Genomic DNA, 18,758 nt, shown 5'->3' with positions numbered 1-18,758 from the left:
GAAGTTTGAGAGATAAGTTCAAAGAGTAACGACGATTTGAGAAGAAGATATCTGCTTGTGTTCTGTGAAACAGTTGACGGTTTTAAAATGTTCTATGTGCAAACATCTAACCTGATTCTCTTTGCGAATAACCTTTTTATTTTTGTAAATAAAAATTTTAAATTAAATTTTGATTCCTGGAATATTTCACCTTTCCTAGTTTTATTTATGATCTTAGCTGAGGTGTTCCTGTTTTAACAAATGGATATCAGTAATATCATCTATCAGACCAATGAACCATTAATTTTGGCCAATTATTTGAAATGGGACATTATCAATTGGAATCTCCAAAAATGGCATGATGTTTTAGGCAATGAAGATTTAGAGTTTCGTTATGGATGGAATGCGAAAACCAAAGTATATTGCTGAGAAGTACATATAACCTTATTTACAAAATTTGATGTCGATTGCAGAATCCACAGTGGGAGAAGAGTACTCCTTCAATCAAAGGGAATTTCAAAGAACTCCTTAATTTTTCTAAAACTGACCGATGGCTCTATTTCGATTACAAATATCTGAACGAGTGGCTCTTGGAAGCTAAAGAACTGAGAGAGGTTGTTATTAAACAGTGAAATTTCTTCAACATTTGTGAGAATTCAAATTTTAGCAAATAAATTTTGGGGACCTCGGTTTGAAAAACGTTACTGCAAATGATTCAACCATATGGATAGGTACCAAAGGAGCTCATACCCCGTGTCATATTGATACTTATGGCTGCAATGTTGTTGTACAAATTTATGGGCAGTGAGTTTCTTATTTTTGATTATTTCAATATTTCACCTTTGCTCCAGGAAAAGTCAGATTTTCTCCAATAGCTGCTGCAAGCAGCTATTACTGGTTCTTTTTGTGCTATCTTTGGCTGGTCATGCTAGTGTTCTGCGATACCTTCAACTGTGCGATGGTTCAAACAATTGCCACTCCATACACATATGAAACGAAATTGTGGGAACCATAGACTGTTCTGAACTCAAAAGAATTACTCCCCCTCTGGCATCATCTCCTTTATGACGATGATGGGACTAGAGAGAGAGGTTTAGCTCTATGAGCTTGTTTGTGTGTTACAATAGACCGTTTTGGTAGCAGTGGCAGGTTTGGTTGTTTCGACTAACACACCCAGCAATCTATTAATCTGTTAGTTTTCTGTTAACGCTGTGAGTAGGAGCGCAATAGGTATACATCAATTCTCTATTTTAGTCGGCCTCACTTTCCCAGATCCGAGAGTCCCTTCCCTTTCTTTATTGAGTTCAATATTTTCAACTGTCCTATTGTGGTTATCCTCGGCTCACTGTCATCGGCATACTCTATGCAAACTGGGAAGATGTGCCTGCCTACATGCTCTTAAACCAGCATGAAGTCAACGTCTCACAGGATGATAACCCTCAGTGATCTATTGAGCTATGTTGGATTCCTCCTAGCATCGATGATCAAAATGCCATTATTGTCAATTCGAATAGAACGAGAAAAAAAACAGGTTTATCCATAAATACCACATGATTTTTTATGCTACCATGCTTAGCCGACTACAATTAACCGATTTCAGAATATAATAGCTTGTTATTAGAAAAAAGAAAATGAGGAAAACATCCTAGTTTTTTCTAAAAGAACACATATTTGAGATAATTCAACAAATCCACGAATAAAGAGAAATTTATATGTGGTTGAGCATTGTAGTCGCTAAGTGTTCATATATTTCTTTTCCATTACGATATCTAATATATAAAATTCTCGTGTCATAGTTTTCGTTACCATACTCCTCCGAAACGGCTTGACCGATTTTGATGAAATTTTTTGTGCTTATCCGGTAACTATGAGAATCGGCCAACATCTATTTTTCATCCCCCTAAATGTTAGGGGTAGTCCACCCCTAAATTTTTTTTTGTATTTTTTAGACAAAATTTTTAATTTCTATTTTTTTATGATACAACATACAAAAATACATACCATCCTCAATTTTCACCCTTCTACGATCAACCCTTATTTTTTAATAGCCATTTTAGTAATTTAATCATTAGGAAATTATTTATATGGCAAAACAACGTTTGCCGGGTCAGCTATCTATGAGAATCGGCCAACATCTATTTTTCATCCCCCTAAATGTTAGGGGTAGTCCACCCCTAAATTTTTTTTTGTATTTTTTAGACAAAATTTTTAATTTCTATTTTTTTATGATACAACATACAAAAATACATACAATCCTCAATTTTCACCCTTCTACGATCAACCCTTATTTTTTAATAGCCATTTTAGTAATTTAATCATTAGGAAATTATTTATATGGCAAAACAACGTTTGCCGGGTCAGCTATCTATGAGAATCGGCCAACATCTATTTTTCATCCCCCTAAATGTTAGGGGTAGTCCACCCCTAAATTTTTTTTTGTATTTTTTAGACAAAATTTTTAATTTCTATTTTTTTATGATACAACATACAAAAATACATACAATCCTCAATTTTCACCCTTCTACGATCAACCCTTATTTTTAATAGCCATTTTAGTAATTTAATCATTAGGAAATTATTTATATGGCAAAACAACGTTTGCCGGGTCAGCTATCTATGAGAATCGGCCAACATCTATTTTTCATCCCCCTAAATGTTAGGGGTAGTCCACCCCTAAATTTTTTTTTATTTTTTAGACAAAATTTTTAATTTCTATTTTTTTATGATACAACATGGAAATTATTTATATGGCAAAACAACGTTTGCCGGGTCAGCTAGTCTTGTATAGAATCTGCGCCCGCAAATAATTTTTTAACATTAAATTTTCAGTAATTAAATCGACACTCAATTAAGCACAGTAGCAAATGGCTGATAAATTGAATGGATTAATAGGGAAATTCGTACATTAGAATTGTTAAACCTGTATTAGTTTCGTTCGGCTCAACGAGCTATAACAATAATATTGAATTGATATACAGGATGGTCCAACCAACGAAAACTTAACACCTCGATTTTCCGGCATTACAATGAACATATGGATCGCTCGGACCCGTCAATTTATGATTCTAGGGGGTGAGCACAACTCTTTGACTTTGAACTGACTCGATAAGAACATGAGGTATCGCACATCCCACATTCCTATTAAAAATCAAGAGATTTTGCTCACCCCCGTTAGAGGGTGCAGTTACGGGGATGCAATGAGCGGAAAAGTTGTTCCCACACGAATCAGAAATGGAGGGGTCCTAGCGATTTTCCACATTTTCATTTTAAAGCCGGAAAATCGAGGTGTTGAGTTTTCTTTGGACCACACTATATGTGGTCGATATACCTGATGAAAATCCAGAAATATATTATTTTTAATAACATTACTTATTGAACCGTGACACGAATTTCGTTATCACAATATTCACTTTCCCCTACCTGAAGATGCTATTGTGATAGCGAAACACGTGTCGTGGTTCATAAACACATATGTTAGTGAAAGTCTTATAAACTGCTCCACATGATTTAGGGATATTGACTTGAATTGCAAAAAAAGTTAAAACAAGATTTTTGTGATGAAAATTCATATTTATATGATTTCAAGTTGCAAATTAATTTTAACCTGTAGGTCTGCAGCATATACAGGGTGGATAAGAAAAATCGAGTAAAATAACGAAATTTTATTCCCAGAGAATTCAAGCATTTTGAGACTATCAATACAATGTATGGCCTCCTCGGGCATCAATAACAGCTTGACATCTTCTTTGCATACTACACACGAGGTTGTTGAACATTTCTTGAGGAATTTGGTTCCATAAACGGGGCAGAAGCTCTCTCAGATCATTTAAGGATTCTGGGGTAGGTTGATGATTATCTAATCTTCTGTGGAGCGTATCTCATGCATGTTCTATGCAACTCAAATCTGGTGAGGGCGGAGGTATTGGTAAATGTAGAATACCAAGCTCCTCGCGCGCATTCTCAACTATGGCTGCACGGTGCGATCTAGCGTTATCGTCTAGAAATTGAAAAGTTTCAACAATAGCAGCGTGAAAATTTGGTACAACATTGTCAATGACATGCTCCCTATAGGTAAGGCGGTCATATTCCCAGGACAAATGTGTAGATCTGTGCGCCCGTTGAAACATATCCCGGCCCATTCCATAACACTACCCCCTCGGAATAGATGGACTTCTTGGACATAGCTAAGATTACGGGGTATGCGTGGGATTGTCTATACACTTATTGACTTATTCCTCGAGAATCTGAAAATCGTCCATATCTGGATTCATCAGTGAAAAGGACACTACGCCATTGATCGTTCCAATTGATATGTTGCCTTGCCCATTCCAGTCTTTGACGCTTATGGTCACGTGTTAATGGAACTCCTCTTAATGGACGTCTAGAACCTAGATTCACCTCTCTCAAACGTCGTCTGATGGTTTCGATGGAAACTTGGACCCCATCTGCATTTTGAAGAGTATTCCGTAGCATTCTACACGTAAATGTAGGGTTTCTTCTCGCCGAAACGTTGATGAAACGATCCTGAACAGATATTGTTTTTCGTCGCCCACCAAGCCTTGGTCTTTCCAACACGGAACCTGTCTCCCTGAACCTATTCCAAAGTCGAGATATAACACTTTGGCTGACTTGGAGCCTTTCCGCTACAACAACCTGAGTTAGGCCACCCTGTAGCATTCCGATAGCCCTATTAGCCTCAGCGTTTGTTAATTTACGTCTTGGAATTTTCAGAAAACTCGTTTCAAATCGAAGACGTTGATAAACTGACTTCATTTCAAAATAAGAACATTCATGAAGCATATGCAAAGAACCAAACTTCAGAAAAAAGGCGACCAGGTTGACGAAATGTCTCATACTAATTTTTATTGGATCGATTCAATTGTTATTGAGTTTTTAATGATTTTACAGCGATTTTCTCGAAGATTACATACTTTTAAAACGATTGAATACGATATCCCTAACTCAGTTTAATTTTGTTTTTAGTTCAATAACAATAATAAAGCGGTTTCAAGGAAATAACCCTTGATTACCACAGTAATTATTATTTTTTTCCTTGATTATGATCCTTCACAACTTCTAACCTCGCTTCAATAACCAGAAGTTTAACAGCTCTCGAGTGAGGTAACCTGCGGTAAAAATGATGACGTTGATGGGTATATATAGTCAAGTGATTATAACCAACAATGACCAAACGCCAGAGACAAGTTGTCTCTGCCAAACGCGTTTGAATACAAATTTTAAATACCAATACAACCAAGCAAGAAAATTATAAAAACTTGTGTTTGGTCGGTATAATAGATCGTCAAAATGTGTAGATCTGAAAGTTGTCTTGGGGATTGGATCATCCTAGAATCCTGCAGTTCCTCAGGACCTCAAGGAAACAATAACCAAGATTCTACCGAAATTAGGTACATAGCCTCATTTTGTTTGCTCAGATTGCCGTCACCCATGACTAGAGAGGCTGCTAGCTTGAGCGTTGTAATTATCGAGAATAAATATATAAATAACCAATGCACTTACTTGCTTGAAATCTATTATAGTTAGTAAAATTTCAACATTTCAACAAGATTGAATACATTGGGAATTTTCATATTTTCAGGAAACTCTGGCTACTTTTCAAGCCCGATGAGGATTTGAAAGCTACAAGAGTTCCCTATGAAGAAAGTACAATTTATTCAAGGTTGAACTTTTTTAGCCCCTCTAATATGACAGACTTCAAAGGTAATAAAGCAGCTCGAAAATTAATGAATAACTGCATTGTTTTTTATTTCAGATATTCAATCTGGAAAACTCATTATTCTGAATCCAGGTGATGTGCTGATTATACCAAATAAATGGTGGCACTATGTTGAAGCTTTGGATACTTCTATAAGTATCAATACGTGGCTACCATTGGTAAGATGAAATTTTATTCATTGTGTTTATCAAGTGACAGGCATTTATTCATTAGGTGGAAAACGTTTTCACATAAGAGTTGGACGTATTTTATAGCACCTTCTTCATAACTCTACCCATTGTGTATGATGCGCCACTGCTAACGAACGCAATTTTGTCAATTGAGCTTAACATTGCCACCCAATACCCCTCTGCTAACATTTATGGACAAAGCTGAATAAACTTGTAGTGAAGTTTCTTTTTTGATAAAAATTCACTCCCATTTTGGAGTGATTCCCCCTGGTGGTCAATCATTTTCTGTAGCTGCTTCTGTGGGTGGCATTCTAGCCAAGATGATAGGATGAAGTTGGCTTTGGAGAGGGCCTTCTCAGACAGTTGCAGGCATATTGTTCAGTCTTTTGTTGCCGATACCTGAGTAGACAGCCGCAATACATCGTGCGCCTTTTAATAACTTTATCAGTTGTGGCTTTGGGGTATATGAAAATAGAAAGAGTGTTCTGGAGGTCTGGGCTTTTTACCGTACAAGCTTCGTGATGACTATCACCTCGCTGTGAGAGAAGGCGCGTCCGACGATGAAATTGTTATTGTGATGATTGACAGACGAAGAGTTCTTTTTCCTGCCCGCAAAGTGTCGCTAGCGACTGGGACAAAAAAAACTCCTGATAAACCCGAGTCAGGCAACACTAACATTCACTCTGTAGTATTCACGTCCATGCTTCTTAGAATTGAACGATCTATCGCAGGAATTTGGACTCAGTAAATAAATCAATTATGATTTTGCCAACGTTTCGGAACCTATTGTTCCTTTCTCAAGGCTAAAAAGAGGCATTTATTAACCATACAAAGAAATACAACATTGAATACTATACCTCATCATACAATTAATAAGACATAATAGGTATATAATTAAAATATTTGGGCGAAGTCAGAAATAAATAAATGGTCCCGACGTATGACAGTCAACAAATTAAAAACAATGAACGTAAATCGCAATGAAATATTGTGTTTTGGTATGATGTTGCGTTGACACATATTTTCAATCTGGTCTCAGCTTACTCAATTCGTTCCAACCAGCAAATATACAGGGTGACATAAATATAAAACATATAAAAATATACAAAATATATAAAGTATAAAACATATAAAATTATACAAAAAGACGTCTAAAATAATGTTGTTCTTTATCTAGGATACTCACATTTTCAAAATTAAATCTATGTCCCTCTCTGTGTGTGTGTGTTGTGTGAGTGCAGTTTTGTTTTCAGCTTCTAAATGTTTACTATCATTTTCATGTCATGTCGAATTCTATCTTTTAGATATTGTCTTGTTTGGCCCACGTACACCTTGTCACAATCCTGGCAGGGAATTTTATATACCAGACTAGACTGCATAGTGATAGGGGTTTTGTCTCTTGTGTTGGAGAAAATTTTTTTGTTGTTATCAAGGATATTATAGAATGATGTTGTGCAACCAAACTCTTTGAATATGTTGTGCAGTCTGTAGGATAATCCAGGGAAAAACGCGAGCTTGAAATACTTCAGCTTGGTAGTCACCTTAGGTTCTGAGCTAATGTTTGTTGTGTTAGTCATTGTGTTGACATTCCTACTATTTCTGGCAAAAGAAACACGATCCTGTTTAATCTTGTAGTTATTTATCGCTTTTCTGATATAGTAGGGGGGTAGTTGTTTATCAAAAGTATATTAGTTATTTTTATAATGTTCTTCTTCTCAAACGTTTTGTGACTTAGTGCTAGAGCTCTGTGAATTGAATTGGTAGCTACATTTTTCTTTTTTTTTTTTGTTGGAAGCTGTGATTAGAAAGGAAATTAAGGCATCTGCCAGAATTAGATGGTTTTGCATACCAATCGGTGATCATTTTGTCGTTTTCTCTTATCACCATAACATCAAGACAAGGTAGATTTATTTACTGAGTCCAAATTCCTGCGATAGATCGTTCAATACTAACATTCACGATCTGATATAATATAATATAATATAATAAGTGTTTCATCTGTAGATGTAGAAACAGCGATATTTTGTTTTTGCCTTGCGATCAACTGTTATTTTCGGTTCCTATGGCCGAAAAATTCCACGTTCAATTATTTCGAGGAACGAAAATAAGTGTTGCTATTACAAATTTAGACCGTCATATTTGAGGTAGCCATTATGCATCTGTAGATGGAATGCAATCGATTCAATTGTTGCTTTCGTCATTTAGATGGCATAGTGATGAAATGATATTTGTAAGTAAGGTGTATATTTTCTCTTCAAGGAGGTTGACACTGTATGGATAGATTTCCCCTGAAAAAAATCGTCCTGCAAAGCAGGCGGGTACGGCAAGTATCAGATGAAGTGATTTTAAAGCCGTTGCGTCTAAATATTAGACCTAGCAGGTTCCTTTTGGAAGTACCCAACGCGCCAGTCGTCAATAAAACGGAATACCTCAATATATTGTTAATGATTAATTAGAGTTTATTGATAAATAATTTATTAAAACGTTATTATTTTTCAGAAAAAAGATCATGGTGAAAGACAACGGGAGTGCTTACTGCAGTTATTAATTGGGTCTTTTTTGAGCAATGCTGATAGAAGTATGCAGACATCTGTTCTTAATCCAAATTCTTATGTTAGTAAAGGTTCTTTTTATAGCATTTTTCAATACAAGAAGACAGGTGAATCTTTGTCTTGTACATATATCTCAACACAAGATTCTTGAGGTCAAAAAAAACACTTTTTGTTCACCTTTTGACAGAAGGTAGAACTCATCAAAATAAGTCGTTTCACCAAAAATTGTCTATATAAAATATCCAAGATGGCTTAGATACAACCCCTAGAAGTTCGACAAAATTTTCATTGAATTTCAAGTACGGGACTGTGGAAGGTGACTCCAGCATCGCAAAAACGAAACAAAACAAACATATAGCTGGACAATAAATGGTTCAGTACCAAGTTCATCGGATTGGATGCATCAACAGGTCACTTTTGAGAGAATCATAATTGTTGTATCTTGTAATTTAGGGTGAAAAAAAAAATGTAGAAAATCGAGGCAGTTTTTGGGAAGTGCCTATGTTAGTTATGTTGAGAAAGTGCTATGATGTTTCCTCATTATATCACATTTTGAAGACAATTGTTGGAATGTTCGAACAAGAAGATTGTGATGCCCATTGTGGAAAAATTCGTGAATAATTAGACGAATTTTATTGATGAGATTTTGAAGTCTTATTCTATTTTTTACACTTGTGTCCTAGGTCTCTTCTGTCAGTTGGTATCGAAATAAGCCATTTCATAAAATTGTGTAAGTTACTGAAGAATAATGAATAATGAGAACAATTCGGCAATTCTAAGTTTCCATTAAGGAATACTATTATTCTCCAAAATGGTCATAAATCATGAGTGAGCGTAATCTTTTAAGAGTTCTCCGAATTGCTGGTATTTTTATGGTGTATTATTCACTGGTCATAATGAAGATACTGGAAGATATGGGTTGAATTTTGTTGTTCGGAGAAGATTCATCACAGCAATGAAATACTTTACTCCGGAAATAATTCCATTCGATGGAATTGTTGTGAGATATAGGGAAATAATTTTTTTTTTTTTGGATTTTCAGCAGCAAATATCTTTTCAACCGAGCCGAATTGGAAAAAAAAGAAAAGTGTTTCTTATCACCTCAGGAATCTTCTGTTGAAATATACGTGTAAGTCAAAGGAGTATATATACCGGGTGTCCCAGAGCTTTTAGGCCAGCAAATATCTCAGTTACCTGCGGAAAAAAAAATTGAAAAAAATACTTGTCGTAGGAGACCATACGCTCTTTCATGCAGCATAGCAAAATCCACCCCCTGACAAACAACCCCCGACAAACCACCCCTAACTTTTGTTTTTCAAATGGCACCCCCATGTTTGTTGTGCTTCAACTTACAGTTTTTTTCATTTCTCATTCAATGATGTATCATGGTAGCTAGAATGGCATGCAGAATTATGGAAAATAAAAATACAAATGAAATACGAATTTATACGCTCAGCTGTATTGTTACTGCAACATTATACTAAAGAAAATGTTTTATAACATAAATTATAATAAACAAAAAGTTCTAACATTTTATTGACTCTTTTTTTTCAACATCCACTTTTTCTTGTCTCTACAATGTGGACTAATTCGATCAGTCCAATTAACAGTACCCACTAACGAATTCAATTTTATCGAGTGACTATCTTTACATACATATTATGATATATCATTGATTGAGAATTAAAAAGAGCTGTCAGTTGAAGCCAAACAAACATGGGGGTGCCATTTGAAAAACAAAAGTTAGGGGTGGTTTCTCGGGGGTTGTTTGTCAGGGGGTGGATTTTGCTATGCTGCATGAAAGAGCGTATGGTCTCCTACGACAAGTATTTTTTTCAATTTTTTTTTTCCGCAGGTAACTGAGATATCTGCTGGCCTAAAAGCTCTGGGACACCCGGTATAGGGTGAAGGTGAAGGTATAGGTAGAAAAATTAATTTTTCATTTTAAATTACTCAAACTCGTGAAACTGAGGAGAGTTTATGAAAAACTCCTCAATTTTACATTAAAACTTCCGTAATTCAAAATGAAAATTGACCACTCCGAGCATTTTTCTACAAAATAGTGAAAATATGAATTTTGTGTTTTACTTTCAACTCACTCTGTATACCACAATTCATGATATGGAACTGCATATTGTATTGCATGATAAGAATATTACGACAGTTCAATAAAATGAAATCAATGGTACCTAAATCAATTTTTTTTGCAGGATATATTGAATCAAACCTTGAGTGAAAGGTTAGAATTTTTCGAAGAAATTTTGAAAGTACGTGGTACTAGAAATGAAGTTAATGATAATGATAATGAACAGGTTTCATGCAGTTCTCCCAAGATGCCTCATTTTATTAGAAAAATCGGGAATTTGACTCCGGAAAATCTCAAGCAGTTCTTGAATGATCAGTCTAGACGATTTCCTGAAGAATTGAATCTTAAGGAAGAACCAGAAGATAATTCAACTCTAAAAAAAATTACACATGCTTTTACACATCCAGATGTTATAGATTTGATTTTGAATAAAATACTAGAAAAGTAAAATGATTCACTAATTTTTTTTTTATAATCAATTTTGAAGTAGAATGGGAAATAATTCTGTATAAAATGGCAACGAAGAAATTTCATAGTAATACACATTAGTAATTGCGGTATATACAGGGTTTCCCTCGGCAGGTAGCCTCTATTATAAATAGACGTTTATGGCGAACGGATAATAGGATTGCTCTGAAAATTTGGGTACTGGGGTTAAATGCTTCTGATCTATCTGACTAAAATATTTTCAATGTTGCCACGTTGCCGCTTATACGAAAAAATACTACCAACTTCGTCATTTCAGATGGGACACCTTTATATTTATTATAACTTTTTTCGCTTTTCTATTCCCAATATTGTACCGTACTTCCTTATATCACTATTCCTTTTACTTACGGATATATTAACGGTTTAAAAAAAAATGCCAAAAACATGGGTCCAATGAAATAGAGCATAGAAAAGACATTTCAAATTTTGAAAATAAGTCTCTAAGATCCAGAGGATGAGTTTCGTATAGAAAAAAACTTGGTTTTTGATATACAAGGAGTTCCAAAATTCTTCGGAAAAAAGTTGAGAAAAGAAAAACTTGCAGTCATGTTTATCTTGAAGCGGGATTTCAAAATGTCATGGTAATAATTCGTAAAATAAACAATAATATTATGAGCAATTTTCGAAAATCATAAACAAGTATTATTTCCTATTTTTCGTTATAAATCTAGAACAAGACACGTCCTTAATGGAGAATTTTGCTCAAAGGTAGAATTCTGTTGTCAATATAAACGGAATTTCTATCTGGTATAGTTTGGAATATAGTAGTATATATAGTGGAATTAGTATCAAAATTAATTTTTTATATGGTATATTTTTGGTACAAAAAATAAAAAATACTGTATATATAATCAAGGTTTAACTGAGTAAATCATATCGATATCATTTGAATTAATGTAAATGATATATCCTTGCATTATTTCGGCAAACTTTCAATTTTTTTCTCAATATGAACATAGCTATAAACTATAGGAAGATTTATCTTATATTTTGTCTTTTTTGCTTTCATGAATCGTTAATCAAACTTATGACAAAAAATTGCACCCTAATGACAAATTTTGTATGTGATCTAAAATTTCATGAAAGTATTGAAAAAAAATTACACAACTTTTTTCAAAATATTAATATATAAGCTTTTCGGTTTAAGAAATTAAGAACTATATAGTATTTAAGATTTTAACAAATGAAATTAAACCGAAATCATTGAAATGATTATTTTTTTTCTTCCATTCGCACTCTAACAAGAAATTTTGTGGCTATATTTCATTCTATGCAATTTTCACGAAAGAAGTTGAATAATACCTAAAATAATTATTCGTCACAAAAATCAGACAATCAAATTCTCTCAGTATTTATTTAATTCTTCTCAGTATCAAAATTACCTTTTTGATACAAAGTTGTGGTTATTAAGATTTCAACAAATCAACCTGGGTCATTGAAATGCAATTTTTTTGCAAACTATTGCATTAGCAAAATAAAATCGGAAGACTAGTCTTCCGAAATATAAAATAGCTAGTTCATATTTTAGAATTGTTTCAATAAATCGTCAGTCATAAAAAGCCACATATTTGAACAGCAATCCAAAATTTCATATAAGTATGTAAAAGAAATGCATATTTTTTATTAATTTCAGTCAGACATCTTCTCAAAAGAAGTTTTAATACAATTATTCGTTGATAAAATGAGAAGAATGAATAAGTATTACCAAAATAACATTTCTGATACAAAAACTAAAGTACTTATTGAGACTTCAACAAAGCAAAATCATTGAAATGCAAATGATTGTATTCTTGCATTTTTATGAAAGTATTGCAATATATCAACATAAAATAGGATGAATTATCTAATATTGTGGAATTGCGTTTCCATGAGCAGTTAATCAAATAGGTGACAAATTCTTAACAAGTATAAAATGTTGTAATCTAAAACCTTATATGCTTAAAAAAATGCATATATTTTCAATGCATTCATTCAGTAGGTGATTTTCACACTAGGAGTTGATTGATACAATTACTTGTCACAAAAAGATCAAGCAATTAATTCTCTGCAGTTTTTAATGGAGTTCTTGCGCTCTTCGGTATCAAAATCATGTTTTTTTGGAACAAAAACTACTGTAATTAAGTTTTTAGTTAACTAAGCAAATTATATCTAAATCATTGAAATGTATAAATGATTGTTTCTAGTATTTTTTTGCAAAATATTGCAATGTCAATATTAAATTGGAATATTCATTTCATATTTTGGAATTATACTTTCATGAATTGTCAATCAAACATATGCCAGAAATTTGCACTCGAAAAAGAAATTTTGTAACTTCAGAAATGCGTGAATACCTGAATAATATTGGAAGTATAAATACTTTCACCAACCTTTTATTAAGAATTCTCTTAAACCCACCGCTTCTCTTGCGTAGTATCTATTACATTTTATAAAAAGCTAGTATAAAGATATAATTAGGAAGATTCAAGAAAGAAAGTGGGTAGAAAGCCCAGAAACCTCACTTCAAAAATTAAATCGAAAAGTAACAAATTAATAAATCAACAAAGATGATATTAATAACAAAAAATTCAACATTTAACAAAAACCCTCACGATGAAGAAAACTGAAATCAAACCCCAATTATTGATTCGCGAAACCTTCCTGAAAAAAAATGCCCGGCATGCCTGTATCCTTCTTAGACCTACTACCTTATCAAGATCATAGTCCAAATCAGGATGATGGTACATATGGATCGTGCGAATTCTATAACGTCTCCTCGAAGTAGCCTTCACGTGACACTGCGATCACGGGTAGATTTTATTTCTTGCCTAAATTTGTATTTATCAAACCCGTGTGTATCTATTTCGCGAAATATTCGTTATTCAAAAACTATGCTATAAAGATTATTTTTCATCAGGAATAAATGCTGTAGATAAGTGTCATATTCATTCAATTATCTTTTAATTACATGCTAGTCAAAAGCCCCCTTCAAATGGAACATTATTAATTAATTTCATCCCTGTAATTACAAATAAGTTCAAAAATGCAGAAATTTGAATGATTTTTGAATTCTGGAAGCTTAGCCAGTAATAGTGTCTGGCAAGTCAAGTTGTTAACGCCCCCCCTGAAATATTGAGCCTTCCATGGGGAGGGGGTGAGATCGAATGACTGGGGTTGTACCGCCCCCTTCTTATTATTTCTTTAAATATAGAAACGCAAAGAAAAATGTGAAAGAAATAGTGCAGCCTTCGAACAGTTTGAAACTTCTGAAACTTCACAGTCGTTACGCAGTAAGTTGACTACATATTTTTATTCGAATTTTATGGTACTGAATTTTATAATTAGGGGTGAATTTATACGGCAAATATAATGAAATAAGTATTAAAATATATTCGTTTGAATAGAGTTTCTGTTTTTTGTATTTCTGTGTAACACTTTTGAACTCTTTTTAATCGTTTTTATATTGTTTGAAAGTTAAAAGGTACTAGGATTTCATGTTTCATTCAAAATTTATAATAATTATGTAATAAGGCAATAGTGTTCGTTCATTTTTATTTTATTTCAATTGCTGAATAAACTCAACTTGATTTTTTCCGGGATATCTGATATCAGAACTTAACAATTTTTCTAATATTTTTTCTTTACTTTTCATATTGTTTGCCATTATTTTCCTTCTGTATTTATTCAGAAATGATCACGAAGTACTAATAATTTGAATTTTCAGCAAGATCATCACCATGAATGTTTCAAGACAACGCACATTCAAGAAATGGCAAGTTATTGATGAATACATCCCTGAAAATGGGAAACCTACATCCAAAAGTATGCAGAAAATACTGCCAGATGATCTGAAGAATAATTCATCGATTATTGGTAAAGAAACAAGTGCCCGCAAATTCAGTAGATGGTCAGTGGTTGATAAATATACCCCTGAATATGAAAAACCTACACCAAAAGATGTGAAGAATCCAAGGGATAATTCACCAGTTTCTGGTGATGGTAAAGAAATAGTTCCATTGCTGCCAAAAGAAGAAGTAATTGAAAAGAAGAATGATACAGTTTCACTGGAGAAAATACAACCAGAAAATTCGAAGATTGTCACTAAAGACACAAGAGGACGCAAATTCAATAGATGGTCAGTAGTTGATAAATACAACCCTGAACATGGAAAACCTACACCAAAAGATGTGAAGAATCCAAGGGATAATTCACCAGTTCCTGGTAAAAGTGAAAAAATAGTTCCATTGGTGCCAAAAGAAGAAGTAAATGAAAAGAAGAATGAAACAGTTTCACTGGAGAAAATACAACCAGACAATCCGAAGACTAATTCATCGATTGCCACTAAAGAAACAAGAGGACGCAAATTCAGTAGATGGTCAGTGATTGATAAATACACCCCTGAACATAGGAAACCTACAACAAAAGATGTGGAGATAGTTCCATTGGTGCAAGAAAAAGAAGAAGAGGTTATAAATGATGAGAAGAAAGATGCAGTTTCACAGAGCTACGTTGAGAGAATGAAACTCAAGAAGATTTCTGATGGGAAACTGAGAAAAATGGGTCATGTTGATGATTGTGAGGATCTAAGAAAGAGAGTTATAGTGAAAAATACATTAAAGCTTTTAACGGAAAAGCCTATTTGTTTCTCAGAATTATTCAGATAACATATTTTTTATTGTATGTATAATATATATAATGTATATATATTATTGTTATTATTGTATGTATTAAAAATTAAAAATGTATATAAAGTTGTAAAGACACCATATTTATGAAATAAAAAAATTTAACTGATAAACAAAATTGTATTTTTTGCTTTCCCAGTAACCATTGATTTATCCCAGTAATAGCTGAAACATTCCACTTGCAACATGAAACATTTCATTCACAAGGTCAGAGATGTTTCAGAAATATCTATGTCATTCTTAATGTCCCACGACAGTGATGTTTCTATAGAAACATATCTCAGAAAACGCATCAGTGAAGCATTCATATATGTTATTTTCGACGTTAATTTCATCTCACAACATCACTTAACATATCATTGAAATGTCTTAGGAATATTTTTCACTGATATCTAAAACTTCAAACAGATTATAATTTTTTCACAAAAACAATAAATGAAATGATAAAAGTATATAAGAACAAAATATCATATGATATAAAAACTATTTTATATGAAAATATAATGGCAGAATAGTAATAAATGAAAATATATAATATAATATAACACAAACAAAATATACGTTGTGGAATAAAAAACATATGTGACTGTGTCTGTGTGAAACAAAATAAATAAACGAAATGATGTAAAATGAAAATATATTATAAATATAAGAACAAAAATATATGAAATGAAGATGATTTAATATAAAAATATATTATGATTGCAAAATAGTAATAAAAAAAATTTAATAGAAACATAATATGAAATTATAACGATATTTAATTGATTCCTATTTCCACGAATCTCAGTTTCCACTTGATGGTTCAGAGTTACGAGTTGATTTTTTTTCCATATAGGTATTTGAAAACTATTGATCCAATTGAATTGAAACTCAGTAAGGAAGACTTATTGCCACCATAATCCCTTTTTTTAAATACATAATTATTAATTTCACTTTTTTTTCTAGGAACTTGTGTAGTTCTTTCGATAATCACAAATAAAAAACAAGATTTTTTTTGTACGGAAGTTTAATGTTGCATGGTGTTGCGGCTAAGGTGTTAGAGAAGAACACTAAATATTAGTATTGCCAAAAAAATTAGTCGAATCAAAAATGAAAATTGACGGATTTCAGCATTTTCATTTTGAGTCATTATTTGAAGAAATATAAATTTTATTCCAGACTCTTATGCCCAGCCCTGTATGTACCTATTCAAAATGAGTATGACTCAACTACCTGGGGTAAGTAAACATTGTATTTATGAAATTGAATTCATTTCAAACTTGGCTGACTAAATAAGAAAATAACTAATAATACAAAGAAGGTACACAGATTCTGAGAAACTCAAATTCAGAACAATTTCTTTCTTAGGACGGTTTACCTTTGCCAATTGAAAAACCATTATTATAATTAGTTATTGATTACCTACCGAGTACAATAAAGTTAAATACGCCATATAATATACTGTCTCTATTATTCCTCAATGACCTTTTTGTGCGTACCTGGAAGGGTATATTTTGTTATCGTTGACCGTTGACTATTTACTTCTTTGTAAATTATCCTCCCTTCATGGAATCATCAAATATTTCTTTTCTCTTAATTACTGGAAGTTTCTTTTATTGAGAAAGGGAAAAGACAAGTCTGTATTTGGGACAAATAATAAATTACTATATAATATTACAAAAATTTTTTTCGTAGAAGTCCGCCATAATGTTTCTATTATTCCTCAACAACTCTTTCCTTGCGTATCTGAGAAGATGTCTAAAAACAATCATTTTCTTATCATCGACTTTCGAAAGGCCTTCTTTGTGGAGAGTGAAATGAAAAAGGCATCTGGCGATAATAAATCGGATACAAATTAAGGTGTGCTTTCATTTCACATTGTGAATCGATATTTGTTCTCGAAAATCTGTAAGTGGAATGATAAATAATGATTCATCTATCTGGTGTTCCAAATTTCATTTGTGTGAACTATTTTCATCTTCATAGAAAAAAGTTATAGAATATTTTACTCTCAGATGGTTGTTGAGTTTTTGTACTCGGCTTTTAGGAGCCGAATTGTATACAGGCTGGTCCAACGAAAATTTGACACCTCTATTTAACGACTTTGATTTCAAACGTATTTAGTTATGTTGCTACAATTTGACGCTACTGATTCAGTTGGAAACAAAAAGAGGGTGCATGAAAGAGACGAAGCGAGGGACTTGACTGTCTTGGGTCATGTAACAATTGATACGATTTTCAGTACTAGGAAAATGTCCGATGTATTTAGTGTTTCACCCACAAAAATCATGAGAATCCTTGAACAACATAAATTACATCCTTTTCTTATAAGATACGATTAGTTCAGGAACTGAATGATGATGATCCCGATCGCCGATTCCAATAATTCTGTGAAGTAGTCAGTGAAACCGTAATCAAAACAACATTTCGATATCTGTTTTTCGAGAATCTCGATGACTTATTATTGTATCTGTCTTATTATAAAAACCAGGTTGTCCTAATACTGTCCTAGGGTATGGAGAGCATAGAAGTTGTTGAATAGTATGGAGAAAACAAAACAGTTCATGGTTAAATAGAGAATTGTACTCCAGAGTGAACTTGAGAATGAAATGTGAAAAAAAAAATTCAATTTTCTCGTGAACTGCGTTCGATATAAGAAAGTTTGGTATGAAAATATTGGTTTTAGAATACGCTGAATCTATTCCAAGCAGTTTCGGGAGCATATCTCCCTTCGTTTAGATTTTCATCTCCGAAATGGCATTTTTCAAAAATTGCAAATTTCATTCTGCGATATCTTCTTTTATATTCGTCTGATCAAATTGGGATTTCCGGTTATATAATCAGCGTTGTCTAGGCTTCCACCCTGGTAAAAAAAACTCGATTTCGCAAATATCGATTTTTTGTTTCAAAATGAGCAAGGGGTTAGATCCCCTAAAATTACCTATTTGCACCCCTGTCTAAAAATCAGGTTTTCCTATTACTGTCTTAGGATATGGAATGCATAAAGGTTGTTTTGTAGATTCCAAAAAACCAAACAGTTCATGATTCAATGGAGAATTTCGCTCTAGATAGAGAGCCTTCCTGAGTAAAATTGAAAAT

The 18,758-nt window shown here is 33.1% G+C and overlaps 1 protein-coding gene across 1 annotated transcript; it reads left to right on the top strand.

Annotated features, from left to right (window-relative positions):
• Positions 1-124: 124 nt before the first annotated feature.
• On the top strand, positions 125-10,977 carry LOC123307565 (HSPB1-associated protein 1). Its single transcript, XM_044889930.1, has 7 exons — positions 125-396; positions 453-593; positions 647-783; positions 5,579-5,700; positions 5,753-5,874; positions 8,386-8,499; positions 10,649-10,977. Exons 1-7 carry the CDS (start codon positions 241-243, stop codon positions 10,970-10,972), a joined length of 1,116 nt encoding a protein of 371 aa, XP_044745865.1. The 5' UTR covers positions 125-240; the 3' UTR covers positions 10,973-10,977.
• The last annotated feature ends 7,781 nt before the right edge of the window (positions 10,978-18,758 follow it).

Source organism: Coccinella septempunctata, chromosome 2, assembly GCF_907165205.1.
Source record: "Coccinella septempunctata chromosome 2, icCocSept1.1, whole genome shotgun sequence".
NCBI classification, from domain to species: domain Eukaryota; kingdom Metazoa; phylum Arthropoda; class Insecta; order Coleoptera; family Coccinellidae; genus Coccinella; species Coccinella septempunctata.
Note: the sequence above shows the minus strand (reverse complement) of the source record. Positions and strands in the feature narration are given on the sequence as shown.